The following is a 22,929-nucleotide window of genomic DNA, read 5'->3' as shown; positions in this document are numbered from 1 at the left end:
AACAGTTTTGGCCAAGCGTACCTATGTTCCCCAGGTTCTTTGTTCCCCACTTAGAATAAACCTAAACCAGAAACCTAACCTAGTAATTTTGGTAATTCTAGTAAGACTAAAAGTATTTTAGCAATTTAGTTTTAGTGTTACTTTTAGTAGCGAATTCAGATTTAAGCTCAGTCTTTGAACAATCCATTTAACTTTAGGCCTGCCTATAGGCTACTTAAACAATCTAGTCTTAGCCAACTAAAAATGAACACTGGCATAAAATAAACTAAAACATAATTGCTCAGACTCTTCAACAAAGATGGCAAAAACAAACATTATTTTTTTCTGTACTTATACATACAATTGTACTGGGGAAAATAGAACCTGGGGAAAATAGAACCTGGGGAACATAGAACCTGGGGAACATAGAACCTGGAGAACATAGAACCTGGGGAACATAGGGAGGACCCCTTTTCCAGCTGTCCACTGACCTGGTTCCATGCGGTAGGTTGCCATGTTCTGTGGTCGGTTCATGATCTCCACGTAGGCTTTCAGCGCTCTGTAGAAGGGCTGCACCTGATGGACGGGCAGGTCCAGGACCGAGTCCCTGGTGGCGTTGTTGTAGTTGATCCTGACCACCTGGCCCTCGTCCAAACTGACCACAGACGCACGCGCGGGCGCGCGCGCACACACACACACACACACACACACACACACACACACACACACACACACACACACACACACACACACACACACACACACACACACACACACACACACACACACACACACACACACACACACACACACACACACACACACACACACACACAGTACGTAAGGAAATTATCCTATAAAATACTTTTCATAATTTTCATTTAAATGGATTGCTTTTTATTCCTTTAAAGGGCAGTCAATCTAAGATTTGACCCAAAATAAATTGCAATAGTTTATTATTCATGTTTTTTTTTATGATCCTTAGGGTCATCCAAATAACATTTTAAAAATGTATTATTATTATATACTTTTTGGATCATGGTAAATGCAGGGGTTGAACGTTGGGGTACCATTGAAAACCTATATAAGGCAAACATTTCAAATTTTAATTATGCTTTAACCCCTTTTGGTGTTTTAAACATTATGTTGTACTTTAGCTATTGAAAAATAGCAGATCTACAAGCTCAGAGCGCAGCACTGAGTGCCGTGCTATGAGCTTGTAGATCTGCTATTTTTTTTTAAATCGTGAAAATGTGCCTCAAATCTTTGAATATATATTCTTTCAGAGTTTCAGTTTTTTAACTCAAATCTTTCCGGGGGGTCCCTGGGGGGTCCTTCTGGGGGGTCCCTGGAACAACATATTTTCAGATGTTCAGAAAAAAATTCATTTCGACTTCAGGCCTAAATGGGTTAAGTAGCATGTGACATCTGAACCAATAGGCCTATCTCACAGCCCGTTTTTCACGCCCACTTCCGGTAAATAGTGGTGACTTTAACATGGGCATTTACACGTTTTTTTCTCTGGAGAATCTAAGTACATTTTCTAATGTAAAAATGTGACAGACCAATATTATTATGAAGCAAACAAGATGGTAAATCAGGTCGAGCAGATAGAACAAACCTTACCTTGAGAAAACAAAAGTTGTAGACTTCTTAAATAACCTCTTTTAACATGTAGCGTCTATGGAGTGACGTCACGCTATCACCACTAACCCCGAAAGGGGGCGTATTTAGGGGGGCGGGGAAATTCTGTGAGATAGGCTTATTCCAAGCATTAGTTTTGCACGAAAATCACTCCTTGGGCTAAAAACAGCCATAGCCGTCTTTTGGGCAAGTGGCTATGGCCGTTTGTAGCCCAAGGAGTGTTTTTCGTGCAAAACTAATGCTTGGAATGGATTCAGAATCATGAATAACCCCTAGTTTGACACATCACATGCTACTTTTAAAGCATAATTCAATTTTGAAAATGTTGCCTTATAATATTGATATAATAATCAATTTTTAATATGTTATTTGGATGACCCTAAGGATCATAAAAGCCCCTTTTTAGCTTAGATTGACTGGCCTATTTGTTTTAATATGTTCTAGTGGTGGATTTAGGGAAGTTCACCATACTGAACGACAGATGGCAGTGTTGTACTGTTTTACCATTAAAACAGCTTATGCACATCTTCACTTGCATGACTGCTTGTGTGCGTGTGGCCGTGTGCACACGTGCGTTCATGCACACGTGCGTTCATGCACACGTGCGTGTGAGATAGGACAACATTACAGATAATAGTCTAACTTCACACTCCCAATTGCACACACATGCCACATACGGTTGGAAACCGGGTGGTTTACCAATGTCCAAAACTGTTGGAAAAAGTAGCATATCTACAAGAGACCAAAACACGTCGCTTGGCCCCACAGTTCCAGCTCGCAGATCTGCTACTTTTGATGCTTTCGTATAATCAGTAATGTCTGACGTAATGAAATCACTCCCGTGTGAACTGGGTGACCATAGCAACCGTGCTCATTTTTTGAGCACAGACAGACAGACTAACAAAGCCAGTTGTAGGAGTGGTTTACACCACTCAAAAAAATATATGGAGATAAGATGTTTCAGCCCGACAGCAACGATACAGTACCCAGGGTTCCCCAATAAATTTTCCTCGAGGGCCATATTTTGACTAGGGTACCAGGCTGGGGGCCGAGTCCGCACGCGTGAGGTCGAGGTCTTGCCCTGAAAATTCATTTTCAGGGCAGGACCCCATTTGAAAAGGATGCCCAGTTTGACATGCATAGGATACTGACCCCCATTTAATGCCATTTATATCTGGGACCCCCCCCAAAAAAAAAGATTTTTTATTTTTTATTTTTTCTTCCGCGGGCCGCAAGGGGGCGCTCCGCGGGCCGCAAATGGCCCGCGGGCCGCCTATTGGGGAACCCTGCAGTACCGTATGTCACATGGACCAGCTGTACATTCTGGAGGTTACACCTCATTACATTACGTCATTTCTTGTCGTACACTTTTCACAGACAGACGTGACGAATCCCACAACACTCACTCGATGATGTGGTTCTTGGACTGCACCATGAAGTCACAGTAGTCCGTGCCGGTGTCGGTGAAGTCCACCCTCAGGGAGGTGAGCGTGTGGAAGGCCTGGGGGTCTTCTCTCCGTAGCTGCTCCGCCATGTGGAAGCCGTCCACCACCAGGCTCTCCCCGCCCGACCGGGCCTGGCTCAAACAGTGGAGGAACTGCACCTAAATGGTAAATAGAAATCACACCCGTGTGAACTGAGTGGTGTAAGGTCTTATATAGAACACGTCATCCAGTGACGTCACATACTAACCATAGCAACCGTGCTAATTGTTTTTGGTACGGACAGACACGGGTACATAGCTTTTTGAGTGGTGTAAACCACTCCTACAACTGGCTTTGTTAGTCTGTCTGTCTGTCTGTCTGTCATGGTTGCTACGGTCACCCAGTTCATCCGGGTGTGATTTCATTACGTCAGACATTACGTCAGACCACAGCTGATCAGTCTATATAAGACCTTACACCACTCAGTTCACACGGGTGTGCTTTTTTTGGTACGAACAGACACGGGTACATCGCTTTTTGAGTGGTGTAAACCACTCCTACAACTGGCTTTTTTGTGCAGAAAAAATGAGCATGGTTGCTATGTTCACCCTGTTGTAATGACGTAATGAAATCACACCCGGGTGAACAGGGTGAACATAGCAACCATGCTCATTTTTTCTGCACAAACAAAGCCAGGTAATGAAATCACACCCGGGTGTGATTTCATTACGTCAGACATGATTTCATTACGTCAGACAGACCTTACACCACTCAGTTCACACGGGTGTGATTTTTTTGGTACGAACAGACACGGGTACAAAGCCAGTTGTTGTGGTTTACACCACTCAAAAATGGTAAATGGTGCATTTATATAGCACCTTTATCCAAGGCGCTTTACATAGATTGTGCATCACATTCACCCATTCATACACACATTCATACACTGATGGCAGCAGAAACCATGCAAGGCACCAACTAGCACATCGGGAGCAATTAGGGGTTCAGTGTCTTGCTCAAGGACACTTCGACAGTAACTCTGGGGGAGCCCGGGTTCGAACTGTTGCCATCCAGGCACTCTACCGCTGAACCACCGCCGCACCTATACGTATATAGACACACACACACACAGTGGTAGAAAGTACATTTAGAGCAGGGGTTCTCAACGTTTTTGGCTGGGGACCCCCAGAAATGCTTTGGCCATGTCTCGCGACCCCCAACCCGCCCCCCCACCCCCAAAACAAACTGACTGCAAAAATAACCTTAATATTACAGAAAATATATCAGAAATGAATACTGAAACCAGATATAATCATTAAGGAAAGTTTATGCATATACTATGTGTACTATGTGAACTCTTAATTTCCATTTTCCAGCCATTCAATTGCAAAAAAATAAAAAATAAAAATTATTTTGGCGACCCCCCCAAAATAATTTGGCGACCCACGGGTTGAAAACCCCTGATTTAGAGTACATTTTTTGAGGGGTGCTAGCCCCTCCCAATATTCAGCTATTAGTGTAGATTTTACACTAATAGCCACACAGACAGAACATTAAAACATGACATTAGCTGGTGCATAGCAGCAGCTAATCTTCCGGGGCTCCACACAGAACATAACAACATGACATTCGACATGAATGACATTACAGGACAATGATATATAAATAAAATAAAATAAAAAATATTTGACAACAATTTCCTCATCCACTTTCCGATTCCCCATTTTCTTGGAAGAGAAAGAAAAACCAAAAAGGATATAATTATATGTACGTATATGTATATATCAGTTACATATTAGCCTTTAGAGATAAAAATTGATAATATAATCCTAACTGCTGTGTGTGTGTGTGTGTGTGTGTGTGTGTGTGTGTGTGTGTGTGTGTGTGTGTGTGTGTCTGTGTGTGTGTGTGTGTGTGTGTGTTCGAGCACCCTACAGTGGCTTCAAGATGCCTCTTCAATTGTCTCTTGATAAGAGCACACAATGTGCTCATATGCACAGCTTTAGTGTGTGTGTGTGTGTGTGTGTGTGTGTGTGTGTGTATGAGCACGGAATGTGACGATTTGATTGGTTGAGCATGGAATGTGATGTATGATGATGTAGGATAATGTATGATGATAAGAGCGCCCCTCACTTCACACAAGTGTGATTTTTCTTTTTCTTTTCTTTTTTTTTTGAGTGGTGCAACCACTCCCTTACGGAGCTATGTGTGTGGCTGGGTGGGTGGGTGTCTGGGTAGGAGCACGAAAACAGCATGGTTGTTTTTCACCACCTGTGCGCAACCTAACGCACACACAAACACACACGCATGTATTAACTGTATATATGATGCTTTCGGGGGTGTGCCAGTACAGTACAATGACAGTACAGTACTGTACAGTAGAGGGACCGCCACACGGTAACTCAGTCATTTCTCAACCGTTTGCGGACGCGGGGCGGCCGGAACCGGCCCGGCCCCCTGGGCGCGTTCCTGGGGGTCCAGTACGGAACCGGCCCGGACCCTGCGTCGCAGCGCGTAGATCTGCTATTTTCAGCAAGTGTAAAATCAGTCATTACGACGGCATCAAGGCCTGCCAAACTACATTTAAAATTTTAAATCAACTGTAGATTTAGTCGACTAAAATCTTATGATATTTAGTCGACTAAAACTAGTCTAACACTAACACATTCCAGGTGACTAAAATGAGACTAAAACTAAATGAAGACTATTCAAGAGACTATAACCACTGCCAAAACAACACTGGTGGTGGAGCAGTGACCGGGACGTCTCCCTGGCGCCCCCTGCAGCCAGCGGAAGGATCCTTGTTCTGCCCACACACACCCCCGTTTTTGTGTCTGTGAAATGAGTCCCGAAGGGACTAACTATATGGCCGGGACGTCCATCTCCCTGAGTCAAGCGGGGGCCTTTTTATTAGTATGAGTGGCTGACAATGGCTTCCATTATAGCATGCCAACTTTTCAGGAATGCAGTTTCTATTAGCTTGGATTCCCCATGACGATGTCAGGTAGGTAGGCGGCTTTCTGAACTGTCCACAGCAGCAGCCCTAATAATGGGCATTGGTGAGGACCAATTATATGAAGTTGAAAATGGGTGACGGCGTCCTTTAAAGGGATAGTTCAGATTTTTTTAACTTAAGTTGTATGAAATACTTGCCATTAATATAGTGGTTGCAACTGTATTAATTGATTGCCCGAGTCCCATGGTGGGAGTTCTCTGGTTTTGGTGAATATTAAGTAGTTCCGGTCATTTTGTGGGGGGCACTGGGGCCACGCAGTAAAAGTAAATGAATCCACAAAACGAACGTAATTTGTATTGTTGACCTATTTCTAAAATATTAGCATGACTTTCGTTCAACTTTGACCCCTCTATCACATGGAACTATTTTTTGGGCGTAGTGATATGGACACAAAAAACATAGTTCTGTGTGATAGAGGGGTAAAAAAAGAACGGAAGTTGCACTAATATTTTAGAAATAGGTCAACAATACAAATGACGTTAGTTTTGTGGATTAATTTACTTTTACTGCGTGGCCCCCAGTGCCCCCCACAAAATGACCGGAACTACTTGATATTTCACCAAAACCAGAGCAGAACTCCCACCATGGGACTCGGGCAATCAATTAATACAGTTGCAACCACTATATTAATGGCAAGTATTTCATACAACTTAAGTTAAAAAAATCTGAACTATCCCTTTAAGCACAGTAAATGTACATTGTTAGTGTCCACCACTATACACCGTGTAAAAGCAAGCCTTGCCAAGCCATACAGGAGCCTATGTCCTGTTTCTGTAGCGTGAGGCAACTTGTACATACAAGTACACCCCCTTGACATCGCAGGGACTTACCACCACTCAAACCCTTGATGCTGAGTGGCAAACAGGGATTTTTAGAGTCTTTGGTACGAGTCAGCCGGGAATTGAACCCCAACCTGACAATCTCAGGGTAGACACACTCTAAACACAAGGCCACTGAGCGGGTAAAATACACAGAGGTACTCACTAAATGTACTTTGTCACAGACTGTCCATGCACCACTACACTGTGGTATACTCACTAAATGTACTTTGTCACAGACTGTGCACGCACCACTACACTGTGGTATACTCACTAAATGTACTTTGTCACAGACTGTCCATGCACCACTAACTACACTGTGGTATACTCACTAAATGTACTTTGTCACAGACTGTCCATGCACCACTACACTGTGGTATACTCACTAAATGTACTTTGTCACAGACTGTCCATGCACCACTACACTGTGGTATACTCACTAAATGTACTTTGTCACAGACTGTCCATGCACCACTACACTGTGGTATACTCACTAAATGTACTTTGTCACAGACACCACTACACTGTGGTATACTCACTCCGGGCGGGTGGTGCAGTGCAGGGTAATCGGTATGCAGACTCAGCTCTCCAGACGTGTAAGCAACGTTGTTGGCCATGGGTTTGTCCTGGACCTGCCACGTGTGCCTGCAAGGTGATTAATGCACTCTTAATCATCTCTGTTTAATCGTCTATCTCCAGGAGAACAGTTTGCGTGAGATTAGGCCCGCGAGGAGACAAAACTATGTCTCAGAGCAACTCCTTCCAATGTAGCTGCTCATGGAGATGCAGTAATATACAGGGTTCATTACGTACGTGTGCGTGCATGGCATAAACCAATATAAAATATCATGATTGAAACATTTTGTCAGGCCAATTCTTAATCTGTAATTTGCCGAAAATAGTGGATCTACAAGCATATTGTGGCATGTTTTTCACTTGTAGATTGACTATTTTTCATGACATGCTACCAAATGATTGAAATCGGTCATGGCGACGGATAACTTTAATCCATGTCCATGCTTCATTCTGATAGATCTTTATTGCTGCTTTTCCTAAGGCAGGCTTTCACAAACGTTTTCAGCTCCAGAGCCAAAAGAGCAATCTGGTGTCTCCCTGCTGGGACCCAGACTTGAAAACATTATTATGAATTAATCACTTATGCCCTATTTTAAAGATGGTGAAACATAGTTACTGTACAAGCTCACAACGTATCGTAATGCCACATATTCATTCAAGTTTTGAGAATTTCTCAACATTTCTTGTTTCCTCCTCCCTTGTTTTTTTGTAGGAAATGTAAAAGAAGAAAACTCCACTAACCTATAAAAAAACATGCCTGTGGCCCACAATGGGATTGGCCCCTAAAACGTTCTACATATACTTCTGGACAATTCACTCATTAAAACAGGGAAAGCATCTGTGTAATTTTATATTTTAACCACTGTAACCATTATTATTTATTTTTTTACTAAAATCTTTGCTTCAAATATTTTGAGATGAGTCTGCAGCCAAATACATATCATTTTAAATACATATCATTTTCGTGGTCCATGGCATGAAAACGTTTGGGAACTACTGATTTAGCAACACAAGTTTTTCAGGATTTAGAAGACATTATCGGCCTCAGATCTTAATGGGTTAAGAGGGCCATCGCTTAAGCTGTGTCTCTCTCTTAGCTTCCATTATTATGAGCTCACATACTGGCAGTGGAAAGCGAAGGCTTCTCATTGTAATCCTCTTCTGTGATGTGAAGTGATTGAGTGAACTACCTAATTCCTTCTGCTAGGAGATGGAATGCTCTTGGACCGCACGGTCAGCCCCTGTCTCTGTCCTGGAGTACATTTACTCAACTTATTGAGTGCTGTAGTATGTCTATTTTTCAATGCTTTATAATTCTACTCCACTACATTTCAGAGGCAAATAATATTATATTTTGATTTCTCAAGTGTTTTGCATTTTGGTTGGTGCCCTTTTCACTCCATTTTTGGGTCTGTTTTTTATTTCTCCTATGGTTGGGAAACACAAATAAATGGTAAGTATGTCATCTCTGTCTCTGTCATCTCTGTCTGTCTCTGTCTCTGTCTCTGTCATCTCTGTCGTCTCTGTCTCTGTCTCTGTCATCTCTGTCTCTGTCATCTCTGTCTCTGTCATCTCTGTCTCTGTCTCTGTCATCTCTGTCTCTGTCTCTGTCATCTCTGTCTCTGTCGTCTCTGTCTCTGTCTCTGTCATCTCTGTCTCTGTCATCTCTGTCTCTGTCATCTCTGTCTCTGTCTCTGTCTCTGTCATCTCTGTCTCTGTCTCTGTCATCTCTGTCTCTGTCATCTCTGTCTCTGTCATCTCTGTCTCTGTCATCTCTGTCTCTGTCATCTCTGTCTCTGTCTCTGTCATCTCTGTCTCTGTCTCTGTCATCTCTGTCTCTGTCATCTCTGTCTCTGTCTCTGTCATCTCTGTCTCTGTCTCTGTCATCTCTGTCTCTGTCTCTGTCATCTCTGTCATCTCTGTCTCTGTCATCTCTGTCTCTGTCTCTGTCTCTGTCTCTGTCATCTCTGTCTCTGTCTCTGTCATCTCTGTCTCTGTCTCTGTCATCTCTGTCTCTGTCATCTCTGTCTCTGTCATCTCTGTCTCTGTCTCTGTCATCTCTCTCTGTCATCTCTGTCTCTGTCATCTCTGTCTCTGTCCAAAACTGTTACTTTTCAGGATTCAAATTCAAAAACAGCAAAAGTATGTACAGCAAATGCTTTCTATGTTGTGGTACTTTTATCAATAGAGCGTCGCAGTCCCGCCCCCTACCCTGGACCAGGAAATGATTCTCCGTTCATTTTCCTCATAGACATTTCAGAAAGTATTTATTTAAAGACGTTTACGCCGCGGACAAAGCCAACTCGAGTCGTGACAAATCATGACAACAAACACAATTTTTTGGGCTGAACAAATAATTAGAAAGAAGAAAAAAACGGCAGGTTACAACACTTTTTTTGTTGTTTTTCTTCTTTGTAATTATTTGTTTGGTCCAAAATATTGTTTGTGTTGTCATGAGTTGTCACGACTCGAGTTGGCTTTGTCCGCGGCGTAACCGTCTTTAAATACATACTTTAAGAAATGTCTATGGGAAAAATGCATTGGGATTCATTTCCTGGTCCAGGGTAGGGGGCGGGACTGCAACGCTCTATAGCACTTTGAAAAGAATCAGAGTAGCCTTACTTCTTCCCCCACTGCTCTCAACGCTGCCTCCTGCTGTGATAAAACAGCGTAGCAGACAGTCTGAGGTCAATGAATCATAGATCTAATTTGCAGATATATCTATTGCCTATATCTATAATATATAGGCAACTGTATAGTATAACTATATGGTTAATAATAAAGGGCAAGTTCAACACTAGAGCAGCAGTAGAGAAGACAGCTTTGATTCAATCGTCACAAAAAAAAGAATAAGAAAAAAAAAATCTGGCTGCTTGGAATCCGTGGAAAACGTCGTAAATTATGTATTTTCTTCTTCCCACTTAACATTTACAGAGTCACTCTGGGGTCTTTAACTCTGGTTAAAATGTGAGCGTTGGAAAACTGAGGGCCTGTTGATTTACTAGAGGCAGTTGGAGTTATGAAACTGGCTTCACTGGCTTTTGGCCTGGATGAACGCCATGTGAACGAGCACTCAGGTACAGTAGGTAGTACAGAGGTAAAGTACCTTGTCCACATACTGTACGACGCGGGGTCTAGGGGTGTGAATCCACTGCGGTGCAGCATGTGGCTTGACTGAGCTGAGGCCCCTTTTCCACCTAAAGAACTTTGGTTCTAGAATTGTCTGAACTTTCTGTTTCTTGTTCTAGATTCTTGGAATCTTGGCACTTTCACGGGACCGCCAGAACAGTTGTTATTCGGGCCCGGGGGCCCGAGATCCCGCCTGGGGAACAAGAGTTCCCAGTTGCCCCACAGGTTCAATTCCAGTTCAGTTCCAGTTTCCATATATATTATTTTTCTTTCTTTTTTTTTGCCTTTGTTTATATAGCATGTGCATCTTCCAACCTGTAGAATAGTGACATGCCCACTTGGGTTCCCAATTCAGGGCAAGGGAAATGGGAGGGGAAAGTCAGGCAAGGAGGGTGATATTTGTCACTGCGTGTAAGTAAGTGCTAGAGGCTGAGGGCGGAATTTTTGATTTAGCGGTGCCCGGGATCCAACCGGTCCAAAGGCAAGAGCTCTACCGAACATAGCTCTATCTGGCCGGACAGAAATGTATACATACGTTAACGCACAAGTTAAAGGGCAATATGTCACGCCGTCTCACCCGTAGAAGGTCAGCCTCAGATAGCCGATCCTCTCACTCAGTCTGGCCACCTGGCCCTGCTCCAGAGGGGCTCCTCTGAGGTGGACGATCCCCACCCTGCGCATGGCCAGCAGCCAGGCTAGGGCCGCCCCGTCGTCATGAAGGACCTCGTGGAAGTCAGCGGTGGGCATGCACAGCTCAGAGTCCCAGTACACGCGTCCTGCATGGTGAAACCACAAGGAGAAAAGACATCAGGTTTAAGCAAATGAGAGGAAAACATTGTTGCCATCGGGCAGAAATCTCTTAACTCCAAATTCTAACTTGATATTTATTCATACATGAACGCCCTACTTCATCAGACGGATCCACATCCCAAAGCGTGTGGATCGGCTACTTCTGATGCTTGTGAATTTGAATCCTGAAAAGTAACAGTTTTGGACATACGAGGCGTATCCACCCGACAGAGACCATATGCAAATGATAGGAAAACGTGCTCATTCCAAATGAAATCCCCCCCAATGTGCAGAACAGCACGCACACACACACACACACACACACACACACACACACACACACACACACACACACACACACACACACACACACACACACACACACACACACACACACACACACACACACACACACACACACACACACACACACACACACACACGGCAGGTGGTTGGCATACCAAAGTTAATTATGTTTGTACAAGTTCTCGTCGCTAAACCACAGCATTATGTGAATGCTATGTTTTACCTAAACATAGATATTAGGTGTGCTTCTTTACCTCTTCAAAACCATAATTAATATTCTCACAATGCGCCGCACCATATCTCTCTCTCGCTCTCTCTATAGCATGTATTACTATTATGTAAGATTATCTTGCAAGCACAGAGCACTTTTACAGGCCAGGAGAGGGTTCTTATGCAGCAATAACTGTAGTTCATGCATTTTATAGTATGTATGTATAGGCCCAAAATACTTTCCCCGCAAACTCCACCCTGTTAAATGTCCACATTATGGCAGGGCATAAATGAATACAATATGAATGTGTATATTGAGCCAAACTAAACATGCCCATTACATTTACTTTTCCTAATTTAACGCTGTCCATCTCAATTCATATAATAACATTTTAAACCTAACCGTTTCAAGCCATTTAAAGTGCACAAGGAAAAACATATTTAATCGGTAGAATAAAACCTTGCCAAAACCTGCAGGAAAAGAAAGACCAGTGCTTGCATGAGTACTTGAGAAAAATCATGAGAGTTGGGTGAACAAAGGGTGTACAAAATAGACAGACAGACAGACAGACAGACAGACAGACAGACAGACAGACAGACAGACGTGGAAAAATCCTCCCCCAGCTGTGTTGCCAGCTGGCTCCAGTATTTTTTCCATGAAGTCTCTCTCTCTCTCTCCGTCTCTCTCTCTCTCTCTCCGTCTCTCCGGCTCTCCGTCTCTCTCTCCGGCTCTCCGTCTCTCTCCGTCTCTCTCTCTCTCTCTCTCTCCTCTCTCTCTGTCTCTCTGTCTCTCTCTCTCTCTCTCTCTCTCTCGTCCGGTGTGTCCCACAGAAGCAGCTGCTGAGCTCATTTGAGGGAGGAGCCTCAGGAGAGAAGCAGTGTGGAGGTTGTAAACGACCTGCTGTGTGATGTTTGTCTCTCTTTCCTCTTATAGTTCTTATTTGAACAGCCACCAATTAGTTTGTGTTTCAACGTGTTGGTTAACAGAGGAGCTGGAGGCTGCAGGGAGACAGAGAGAGAGACAGAGAGAGAGACAGAGAGACGGAGAGAGAGACAGAGAGAGAGACAGAGAGATGGACGGACGGACGGACGGACGGACGGACGGACGGACGGACGGACGGACGGGAGAAGCATGCTGAACTTCCTGTATGACATCATCCTCATCTAAAGTGCCGTAACGACGTGAACCCTATAGGGTCTCTATTCTGGGGCCAACAGAGCAATGGTTTTCAACCAGTGGTCCGGGGACCACCAGTGGTCCTTGAGGGGGTTCCTAGGGGGTCCTCCGCTAGATAATTGAGAGTTGGTAACCAAATGGACCCTTTTTAGATATTTAACTCTTGAGAGTGTAAAATGAAACCAAATGGTTTCATGTCTGTCTCACAAAAAAATCTACTGCTCAGTCAAGAAAGCTTGAAACTGTGACTACGCATATTATGGTATATTATGCAATATAACATCTACAATTAATTCGACTCTAAGGTGAAAACATTAGTCTGAAACACACTCATTCTGCAAACCGATGAACAAGCTCACAATGCACCGGTATTTGGTGTGAGGGCAATACTAGAGGACCTACTGCAGAGCCCTGTGGGACACCGGACAAGTGTTATAAAGGTTTTTAAAGTGTTTTGAGAATCCTTCCTGCGGTCAAGTCCACACACACCAACAACAGGTCTCTGTCGGGACAGATTATATAGGTGAAAGGTCAAAGTGTCAAGGGACCGCCTCCTTGTTCCAGCTTGTCAGCACGAGGGGGAAACATTTAGGAGGCAGTAAAACATGGCCCCTCCTTGGAGGTGACAAAGAAAACTAAGGCTATAAAGGAAGAGGAAGTGGGTCGAAGGGCAAACCGTTTAAATGCTGCACATGAAACTGGAGCTGGAAGTTTCAGCCCCAAGCTTTAGGATGTCCTCTAGGACGGTGGTTCCCGAAGCGTATATCTTTTCTACGGCCGAGCATAGACATGGTAACGCCCCGCCTGCCTCTGATTGGCCCAGACACCGAGCATAGACATGGTAACGCCCCGCCTGCCTCTGATTGGCCCAGACACTGAGCATAGACATGGTAACGCCCCGCCTGCCTCTGATTGGCCCAGACACCGAGCATAGACATGGTAACGCCCCGCCTGCCTCTGATTGGCCCAGACACTGAGCATAGACATGGTAACGCCCCGCCTGCCTCTGATTGGCCTACCATAGACATGGTAACGCCCCACCTGCCTCTGATTGGCCTACCATAGACATGGTAACGCCCCGCCTGCCTCTGATTGGCCTACCATAGACATGGTAACGCCCCGCCTGCCTCCGATTGGCCTACCGACACTGAGCATAGACATGGTAACGTAACGCCTGCCTCTGATTGGCCTACCGACACTGCCGGCCTTACCAGAGTTTCCTCTGAGGTGGAAGATACATGCTGGATAGTCTGCCGCGAGGTTACTCTGTGGTGGGAAATAAATACACAATACAAGTACGATATATAATACAAGAGAATGACAGCTTGGCACGCGCGACAGTAACTTTTATTTTTGTAGAAGAGGCAAACTAATATTGTTTATGCCGTTGGCCTGACTTGAAACATTATTGTACTGTAAAAAGGTCTCTTTTCCCTTGATCTTTATCTTTTTTAGTATAACAGTATTAGTTTACTATAATTAGATTAATACCTTGATCTTTATCTGTTTAGTAGGCCTACTATAATTAGATTAATACACGATAATCAACACTAACACTTTAATTTAAAACACAGCCAAATCAAATCATAGTACAATGTGTTCAATCAATTATTCAATCAAAGCAAACGTCACAAACAATATTAGTTTGCCTCTTCTACAAAAAATAAAGTTACAAGTTACTGTCGCGTTTGGCCATTCTCTATGTATTACTTCCCACCACGGAGTAGCCTTGCATCTCGGAGGACAGGCAAGACGGGCAGTGTCGGTAGGCCAATCAGAGGCAGGCGGATGTAGAATAGATATACGCGCTCCCAAAGTGGGGTCCGGGGACCCCCAGGGGTCCTTGAGGGAGTTCCAGGGGGTCCCCAGCTAAATGATAGTTTGGAACCAAATGGACCCTTATGGGTCTGTAACTCGGAGAGTGTACAAATGGAAGCAAATAACGCGTCCATTTGTACACTTTCAGAGTTAAATTAACTTATTGATTTTACAATATAAACTGGGGTCCCAGAGATAGAAATGCCATTAAATGGGGGTCTGTTACAGATTGTCTGTAGACTAATATGCATGTCAATGGGGGTCCTTGAAATTAAACAGGTTGAGAATCACTGGTCCCTGGAATATCTTTTCAAATAGGGGTCTGCGGGCTAATTGGGAGTCCTTGACATGAAAAGGTTTGGGAACCACTGCTCTAGGATGTCCTCCTCTGGCGGAGGGACGTCCATCCATTTATCTATCTATCTATCTACCTATCTACCATACCATACCATACCATACCATACCATACCGTACCACACCACACCACACCGCACCGCACCGCACCGCACCACACCACACCACACCACACCACACCACACCGCACCGCACCGCACCACACCACACCGCACCACACCGCACCACACCACACCACACCACACCTATTTATATAGCACATTTAAATAACAACAAAGTTGTACCAAAGTGCTTTACAATAAAATAATACAAATCACAACTTCATTTAAAAACAAACAACATTCACAGTGTCACTTTCAACATCAAAAACAGCTCATACTATGCTTGGAAATGCCAAAGAATAAATATACGTTTTGAGGCGTGATTTAGACACCAGCAGGGTGGGGGCTTGTCTTATGTGCAGAGGCAGCTCATTCCAGAGCGTGGGAGCTGCCACGGCAAAAGCCCGGTTCCCTCTGAGCTTCAGCCTGGTTTTAGGCACCACCAGGAGAAGCTGGTCAGACAGAGGACCTACTGTAAGGGTCCTTGTAATGGGTGCCAAACCATTTAAACATTTAAAAACAAAAAGCAAGACTTTGAAATCAATCCTGTATCGCACAGGAAGCCAGTGGAGGGAGGCTAGTACAGGACTAATAATATGGTCTCGCTTACGTGTACCTGTAATTTATCTATCATTTATATAGTCCAGCACAAGACGTTTTGGCTGCGTTTAAGGAAATTGAAACACTACCATATTCCCCATTGTATTAACCACTTTCAACCTGGTGTCCATATGTTTTCTATGTCTTTCAAAGAGATGTCACACATTTCCTTGTTCTTTCTGTAGTCTGAAAACCCACCTCTTCAGACTCCACCATGGCCCGTAGCACCCTAACCCTAACCCTAAACCCACCTCTTCAGACTCCACCATGGCCCGTAGCACCCTAACCCTAACCCTAAACCCACCTCTTCAGACTCCACCATGGCCCGTAGCACCCTAACCCTAACCCTAAACCCACCTCTTCAGACTCCACCATGGCCCGTAGCACCCTAACCCTAACCCTAAACCCACCTCTTCAGACTCCACCATGGCCCGTAGCACTTGCCCTAGCCTCTTAGACTCCACCATGGCCCGTAGCCCCTCCCCTAGCCCCAGACTCCACCATGGCCCGTAGCACTTGCCCTAGCCTCTTAGACTCCACCATGGCCCGTAGATAGTATTTTAAACAGACTTATAGCTTGTTACGTAGACAGCTCTAGAATTGCATTTTATGTAGTCATAGCACTTTATAGTACACATGTATAATATATTATATAGTATAGTATGTATAGTTTACATAGATACTCCACTGTTACGTTCTTAGTTCATGATTCGTGATAACTACTTTGTATATATGTGATGTATTGCCAATATATGCTTTTGTTATTGCTTAATGTAAGTCACTCTGGATTAAGAGCGTCTGCTAAATGCCTAAATTGTAAATTTTAAATTGTCTTTCTTTTTTTTAAGTTTCAAAATCTGGGAGAACAAATGTTGCAAAATAGAGAAACCTTTTTATATCTATAGCCGACTCTAAGATGTGTGTTTTTTTCATCATACTACAGGGTCACACATCATACTACAGGGTCACATCATACTACAGGGTCACATCATACTACAGGGTCACATCATACTACAGGGTCACATCATACTACAGGGTCACACATCATACTACAGGGTCACATCATACTACAGGGTCACATCATACTACAGGGTCACATCATACTACAGGTCATCATACATACTACAGGGTCACGTCATACTACAGGGTCACATCATACTACAGGGTCACATCATACTACAGGTCATCATACATACTACAGGGTCACACATCATACTACAGGGTCACATCATACTACAGGGTCACATCATACTACAGGTCATCATACATACTACAGGGTCACATCATACTACAGGGTCACATCATACTACAGGGTCACATCATACTACAGGTCATCATACATACTACAGGGTCACATCATACTACAGGGTCACATCATACTACAGGGTCACATCATACTACAGGTCATCATACATACTACAGGGTCACATCATACTACAGGGTCACATCATACTACAGGTCATCATACATACTACAGGGTCACATCATACTACAGGGTCACACATCATACTACAGGGTCACACATCATACTACAGGGTCACACATCATACTACAGGGTCACATCATACTACAGGGTCACATCATACTACAGGTCATCATACATACTACAGGGTCACACATCATACTACAGGGTCACAACATACTACAGGGTCACATCATACTACAGGGTCACATCATACTACAGGTCATCATACATACTACAGGGTCACATCATACTACAGGGTCACACATCATACTACAGGGTCACATCATACTACAGGTCATCATACATACTACAGGGTCACATCATACTACAGGGTCACACAGGGTCACACAGGGTCACACACAAGCATCAACAGTAGCAGATCTACAGTATAGATAGTCGGGGCAGCGGTGGCCTAAGGGTTAGAGGAGTGCCCTTGTTGCCGAAAGGTTGCCGGTTTGATTCCCCGGACGGGCAGGAAAAATCTGGGTGGGGAAGTGATTGTCATCACTCACACAACACTGCTGAAGTGCCCTTGAGCAAGGCACTGAACTCCCAACTGCTCCCCCTGGAGCTGCTTAGTGGCCAACAGTATAAGACTGTGGTTGTACTGGTCAGCTCCCAGGTTTTAATGTGTGTGTGTGTGTGTGTGTGTTTCTATGTGCAGGGCGTTGCTGAAAATGAGCACCTGTGCTCAGCTACTTCCCTGGGTAAATAAAGAATTATATAAGCTTGAGGCACGAAGCTTTGAGCTCGAGTTTGTATTTGCATCCTGACAAGTAACAGCTATAGACATATGAGTTTTACACCCTGTAACAGCTATAGACATATGAGTTTTACACCCTGTAACAGCTATAGACATATGAGTTTTACACCCTGTAACAGCTATAGACATGAGTTTTACACCCTGTAACAGCTATAGACATATGAGTTTTACACCCTGTAACAGCTATAGACATATGCGTTTTACACTCGACAGAGACGATGCTTAGAGTAGGGATAAAGTAGTTCTATGGTGCCATATTTCCGCAACATCAAATGCAGTCACATTGTGGTCTCCACGTAATGTAAAGGACCTCATCGTGTACTTCCCATTCAACCACCTAATTGTATTTGTAAAAGCCTGTAAAGTGACGTTGATCACAGAGGGTTGAATGAAACCTAGTTTTCCATGAAATTGTTCCTCTCACGCTGAGTCACATCCAGCTCAATCATGATTCTGTTGCATTCTATCCAGTCTAACTGCTCTTGAGACCAAGCGAAAAAGAAAAAAAAACTATCCAATTTCCAACAAGCCGATTGCCAAGCAGCAGGCAAGACATCTAGAGCAGACATGGACTGATCATGGAATGAAAAAGCCTTGATTGCTGATTATTGCCTTAACCTCATGTGCAGCCCTAGAGTCTCATCTAGCCTACTGAAAGGTGCAGTGGTTCTCAAAGGTGGGCTCTGGGGAAGCCTGCAGGGGGTCCTTGGAGGGGTTCCAGGGGGTCCACAGCTAAATGTGTTACCATATTGTGCCGAATATAAGACAACTCTGATTATAAGACGACCCCCATTTTTCAAGACTCATTTGTGGAAAATGCATTGAAGACAAAATCTGGTTATTTATAAAGAAAATGGTTTATTTTAAAATGTTTCTACAATATTTTTTTTTAAATAAAACTATAGATGCCTCACTGGCCGCTGCAGTTCATTGGAGCGACGTGTCTCCATTGAAGGGTCCTTATTGGCCGCTGCAGTTCATTGGAGCGACGTGTCTCCATTGAAGGCAGTTCATTAGAGCGACGTGTCTCCATTGAAGGCAGGAAGTCAAGCGGAAGTGCCGCTGGGAAGCGCTGAAGGCACGTTGCGTCGCTGCCCAAGTGACGTCACTCAAGCGACTCCTCCATGTCTCTCGCTGTCGCTCAACTGACTACTGGCCAATCACAGGCAGCGTGTCTATTCCGGGGACTTCCATTACACGTGCGGAAGCTTGACAAGCTTCGCTTTGCAAGGAATCTTGGGAAGAGGCGTCTACCTTTATATGTCTATGATGTTAGTTAGGGTAGGAACTAGGAACTAACATTACATGGCAATGTTGTTAGGGGGACATATTAGTGTGTGACAGCCAGATCCACGCTGTTATGAAGATACCTGTTGTGTTGGTTCACATTGAATAAAGATACCTGTTGTGTTGGTTCACATTGAATAAAGATACCTGTTGTGTTGGTTCACATTGAATAAAGATACCTGTTGTGTTGGTTCACATTGAATAAAGATACCTGTTGTGTTGGTTCACATTGAATAAAGATACCTGTTGTGTTGGTTCACATTGAATAAAGATACCTGTTGTGTTGGTTCACATTGAATAAAGATACCTGTTGTGTTGGTTCACATTGAATAAAGAAGGCATCCTAACTTCTCCGTTTGGTTAACTTGGACAGCTTTTGAAGTGTTGAACCACATAGTTCAGTTCACAGCTGAGCTGTAACTGTTGATTCAATCACTCTATTCATTACACGTTTTTAGACTATTTTCATTGGGAAAAACATCTCGTCTTATACTCGGCACAATACGGTAATACAGCATCACAATCATTTTACCCACTTTTTATCCATTTATACGTTGGCTATTCAAAAATAGCAGATGTACAAGCTTACAGCGCAACACGAAGCGACCCGAAAATGTTTGGAAAAGTGTGCATAATGTTTTTTTTTTAAACACAAAACTTCTCTTCTGGCGGTTCCTGGCACAAAACACTTTCAGATGGGGGTCTGTGGCCAAACACATATAATTCTAGGGGTCCTTGACACGTATGAGAACCATGAAACACAGTATATATATATATATATATAGTGGTTTAGTGCTCTTTCTTAGCAGCTATAAGAGAATAACTTAGTCTGGACAGAAACGTAGACGCGAGGACAGCATGTCAGATGATGGGACTGGAAGCAGACAAGCTCTTCAGAGGGCTGATGGGTGATAGGAAGCGAGCAGAGAGCTGGGTGGTAGAGTTCAGATGGAACAGTGCCCAGAATGCTCTGGTCGTATTGGCATGTAAATGTTCAACACTCTCTCTCCCCCTCCCTCCCTCTCCCCCGCTCTCTCTCTACCAAATGCAAACTCACATAATTTCCTGGAAAGGCTTGTGCCTTGCAGAGCCAATCGGAGATTAGTCTGTCTGTCTGTCTGTCTGGCAGTTTCCAGCTGGGGTCGACCGACCCCCAGATACAATGACACTCACTGTGTGATCGCCTAGAGGCCCTAGCCTACAGTATAGTACACATGTGTTGGCCTAGTGGTGCACATGTGTTCACGGCGATAGTCCCACCGAGACTGTCAGGGCTTATGCTCTCTTCATTATACGTAACAATACTGCAGGGGTTTGTCAAGGGAAAGACATGTGCTTGTACTGCATGTGCTCGTACAGTAGACCTCTTTAAAATCGGTCTGATGAGATAGTATACATCGTGCATATCGTGTCTCTGTCGGGAGGAGAGGTCATATGTCCAAAACGGTTATGCAGATCGACATGCTCGGAACGTGGCTTTTGATACTTTTCTGTGACGCTGTAGTGTGATCAAAGTAGGACATTAATTTATAAAAAATATAAATATAAAAAAGTTGGAATATGGAGATATGCAGTTTCTGCCCGACAGTGACGACGTATGCTTGTAGAGACATCTTTAATAGGTCTGACAAGATAGTATTGTGCATCTAATCCTGTCCCAGTTTCCCCTCGGTTGGGTTTCTGGCCCCGCCGGCTGCAGTGGCTTTTCCAGACGAGGTAACCTGAAGCCAGGGGCTCCTGCATGGGCCTCTGGCAGGCAGGCAGGCTGGCTCTTCTTCCTCCTGGGCCTCTGGCAGGCAGGCAGGCTGGCTCTTCTTCCTCCTGGGCCTCTGGCAGGCAGGCAGGCTGGCTCTTCTTCCTCCTGGGCCTCTGGCAGGCAGGCAGGCTGGCTCTTCTTCCTCCTGGGCCTCTGGCAGGCAGGCAGGCTGGCTCTTCTTCCTCCTGGCTGCAACCGTTTCATGTTGCCTCTATTCGCCTCCACAGCCGGGAGCTTCTTTTCAGAGATTTCGTTTGGAAATGGTTGTGTTATCCCAAAGTGCTTCATTTGAGTTAGTTATGTTTTATCACAGGGCTTGGCTTTGTGCTCTGCTGCGTTGGATCTACACAGAGAGAGAGAGCTTTTCAGAGAGGAACAACTATTCAAAGCTCTGGGCGCCACATTCACCTTTCTGGAGTCAGTGTCGAAAGCGAACAAAGCATGGAAATATAAACGATAGGTCTACTGAAGGAAGCATTCAGGCTCCCCAGTGAAGTTGTTGAAGAAGTGCTTATACTTCATGTACGGACACAAGCACGCACGCACACGCACGCGCGCACGCACGCACGCACGCACGCACGCACGCACGCACGCACGCACGCACGCACGCACGCACGCACCAAAAATGATCTACAAGCTCACAACGCGTCGCAGCGCTGTGAACATGTACTGTACATCTTCCTTTTAAAGGGAGTATTTTTTTTATATTGTGGTATTGCTGCGTTTACTTTTACGTAAATCTGAGTACTTCTTCCACACTGGTTGCTAGGCTACAGTTCACAGTGTGAAATGTTCTCATTACTTCAGAAGTTCAGATGCAGTATTGTTACTGTGGGACTGACTTTATCGCCAAGTAATCATGGTATAATTACCACTATAGAGTCGCTAAGTAGAATTGTATAGTCAATTGATAATTAGCATACGTGATTGTTTCTATTCTAATTGCTCCTCGTTAAAAGGGCTCCATGTTTCACTTATAAAGGACAGAAAGTGATTCAGCTTGTTTTGTTACTTATTTAAAGCTCTACGCTAACAGGAGTAACAGGCGTCTCCCTGTCTCTGCATGCAGAGAGAACGGACGCCACAAAGATCTCCCTGTCTCTACATGCAGAGAGAACGGACGCCACAAAGATCTCCCTGTCTCTACATGCAGAGAGAACGGACGCCACAAAGATCTCCCTGTCTCTACATGCAGAGAGAACGGACGCCACAAAGATCTCCCTGTCTCTCCATGCAGAGAGAACGGACGCCACAAAGATCATAACAGTTCTAGAGAACGGACGCCACAAAGATCAGAACAGTTCTAGTTCCAGTTTTTTGTTGTTGTTTCCTTTCCTGTTTCTTCTAAATCCTGACCATACCTATGTTTCTATATCAGTGGTGCTCAATATTTCATGAGCAAAAATGACGCCAAAAATGATCTGTATTTGGCCGCCGACCCCCATCTGAAAATATGTTGTTCCATGGACCTCCCAGGAGCAAAGATTTGAGTTAAAAACGTTCGCTCTGAAAGAATATATATTCAAAGATTTGCGCCACATTTTCACGATTTTTCAAAAATAGCAGACCTACGTGCTCATTGAGCTTGTAGATCTGCTATTTTTCAATAGCTAAAGTATAACGTAATGCTTAAAACACCAAAAGGGGTTCCCGTCCAGAATGATTTAAACCCTGCACAGAGCAGAGAGTGAAGCTATACCTTGAATTATTAATTAATCAT

The 22,929-nt window shown here is 44.1% G+C and overlaps 1 protein-coding gene across 2 annotated transcripts in view; it reads right to left on the bottom strand.

The window, feature by feature from the left end:
* The window catches only part of bbox1 (butyrobetaine (gamma), 2-oxoglutarate dioxygenase (gamma-butyrobetaine hydroxylase) 1), a 72,720-nt gene that overhangs the window by 3,049 nt on the left and 46,742 nt on the right, over positions 1–22,929 (bottom strand). For both annotated transcript variants that reach the window (XM_079497218.1, XM_079497217.1), the window contains exons 5-8: positions 11,161–11,359; positions 7,418–7,523; positions 3,030–3,226; positions 471–634 (exon numbers count right to left, since the gene is read on the bottom strand). In XM_079497218.1, coding sequence (XP_079353344.1) covers positions 471–634; positions 3,030–3,226; positions 7,418–7,523; positions 11,161–11,359 — 666 coding nt within the window. The remainder of the gene's footprint in view (positions 1–470; positions 635–3,029; positions 3,227–7,417; positions 7,524–11,160; positions 11,360–22,929) is intronic.

Source organism: Electrona antarctica (assembly GCF_951216825.1).
Source record: "Electrona antarctica genome assembly, chromosome: 3".
Lineage (NCBI taxonomy): Eukaryota > Metazoa > Chordata > Actinopteri > Myctophiformes > Myctophidae > Electrona > Electrona antarctica.
Note: the sequence above shows the minus strand (reverse complement) of the source record. Positions and strands in the feature narration are given on the sequence as shown.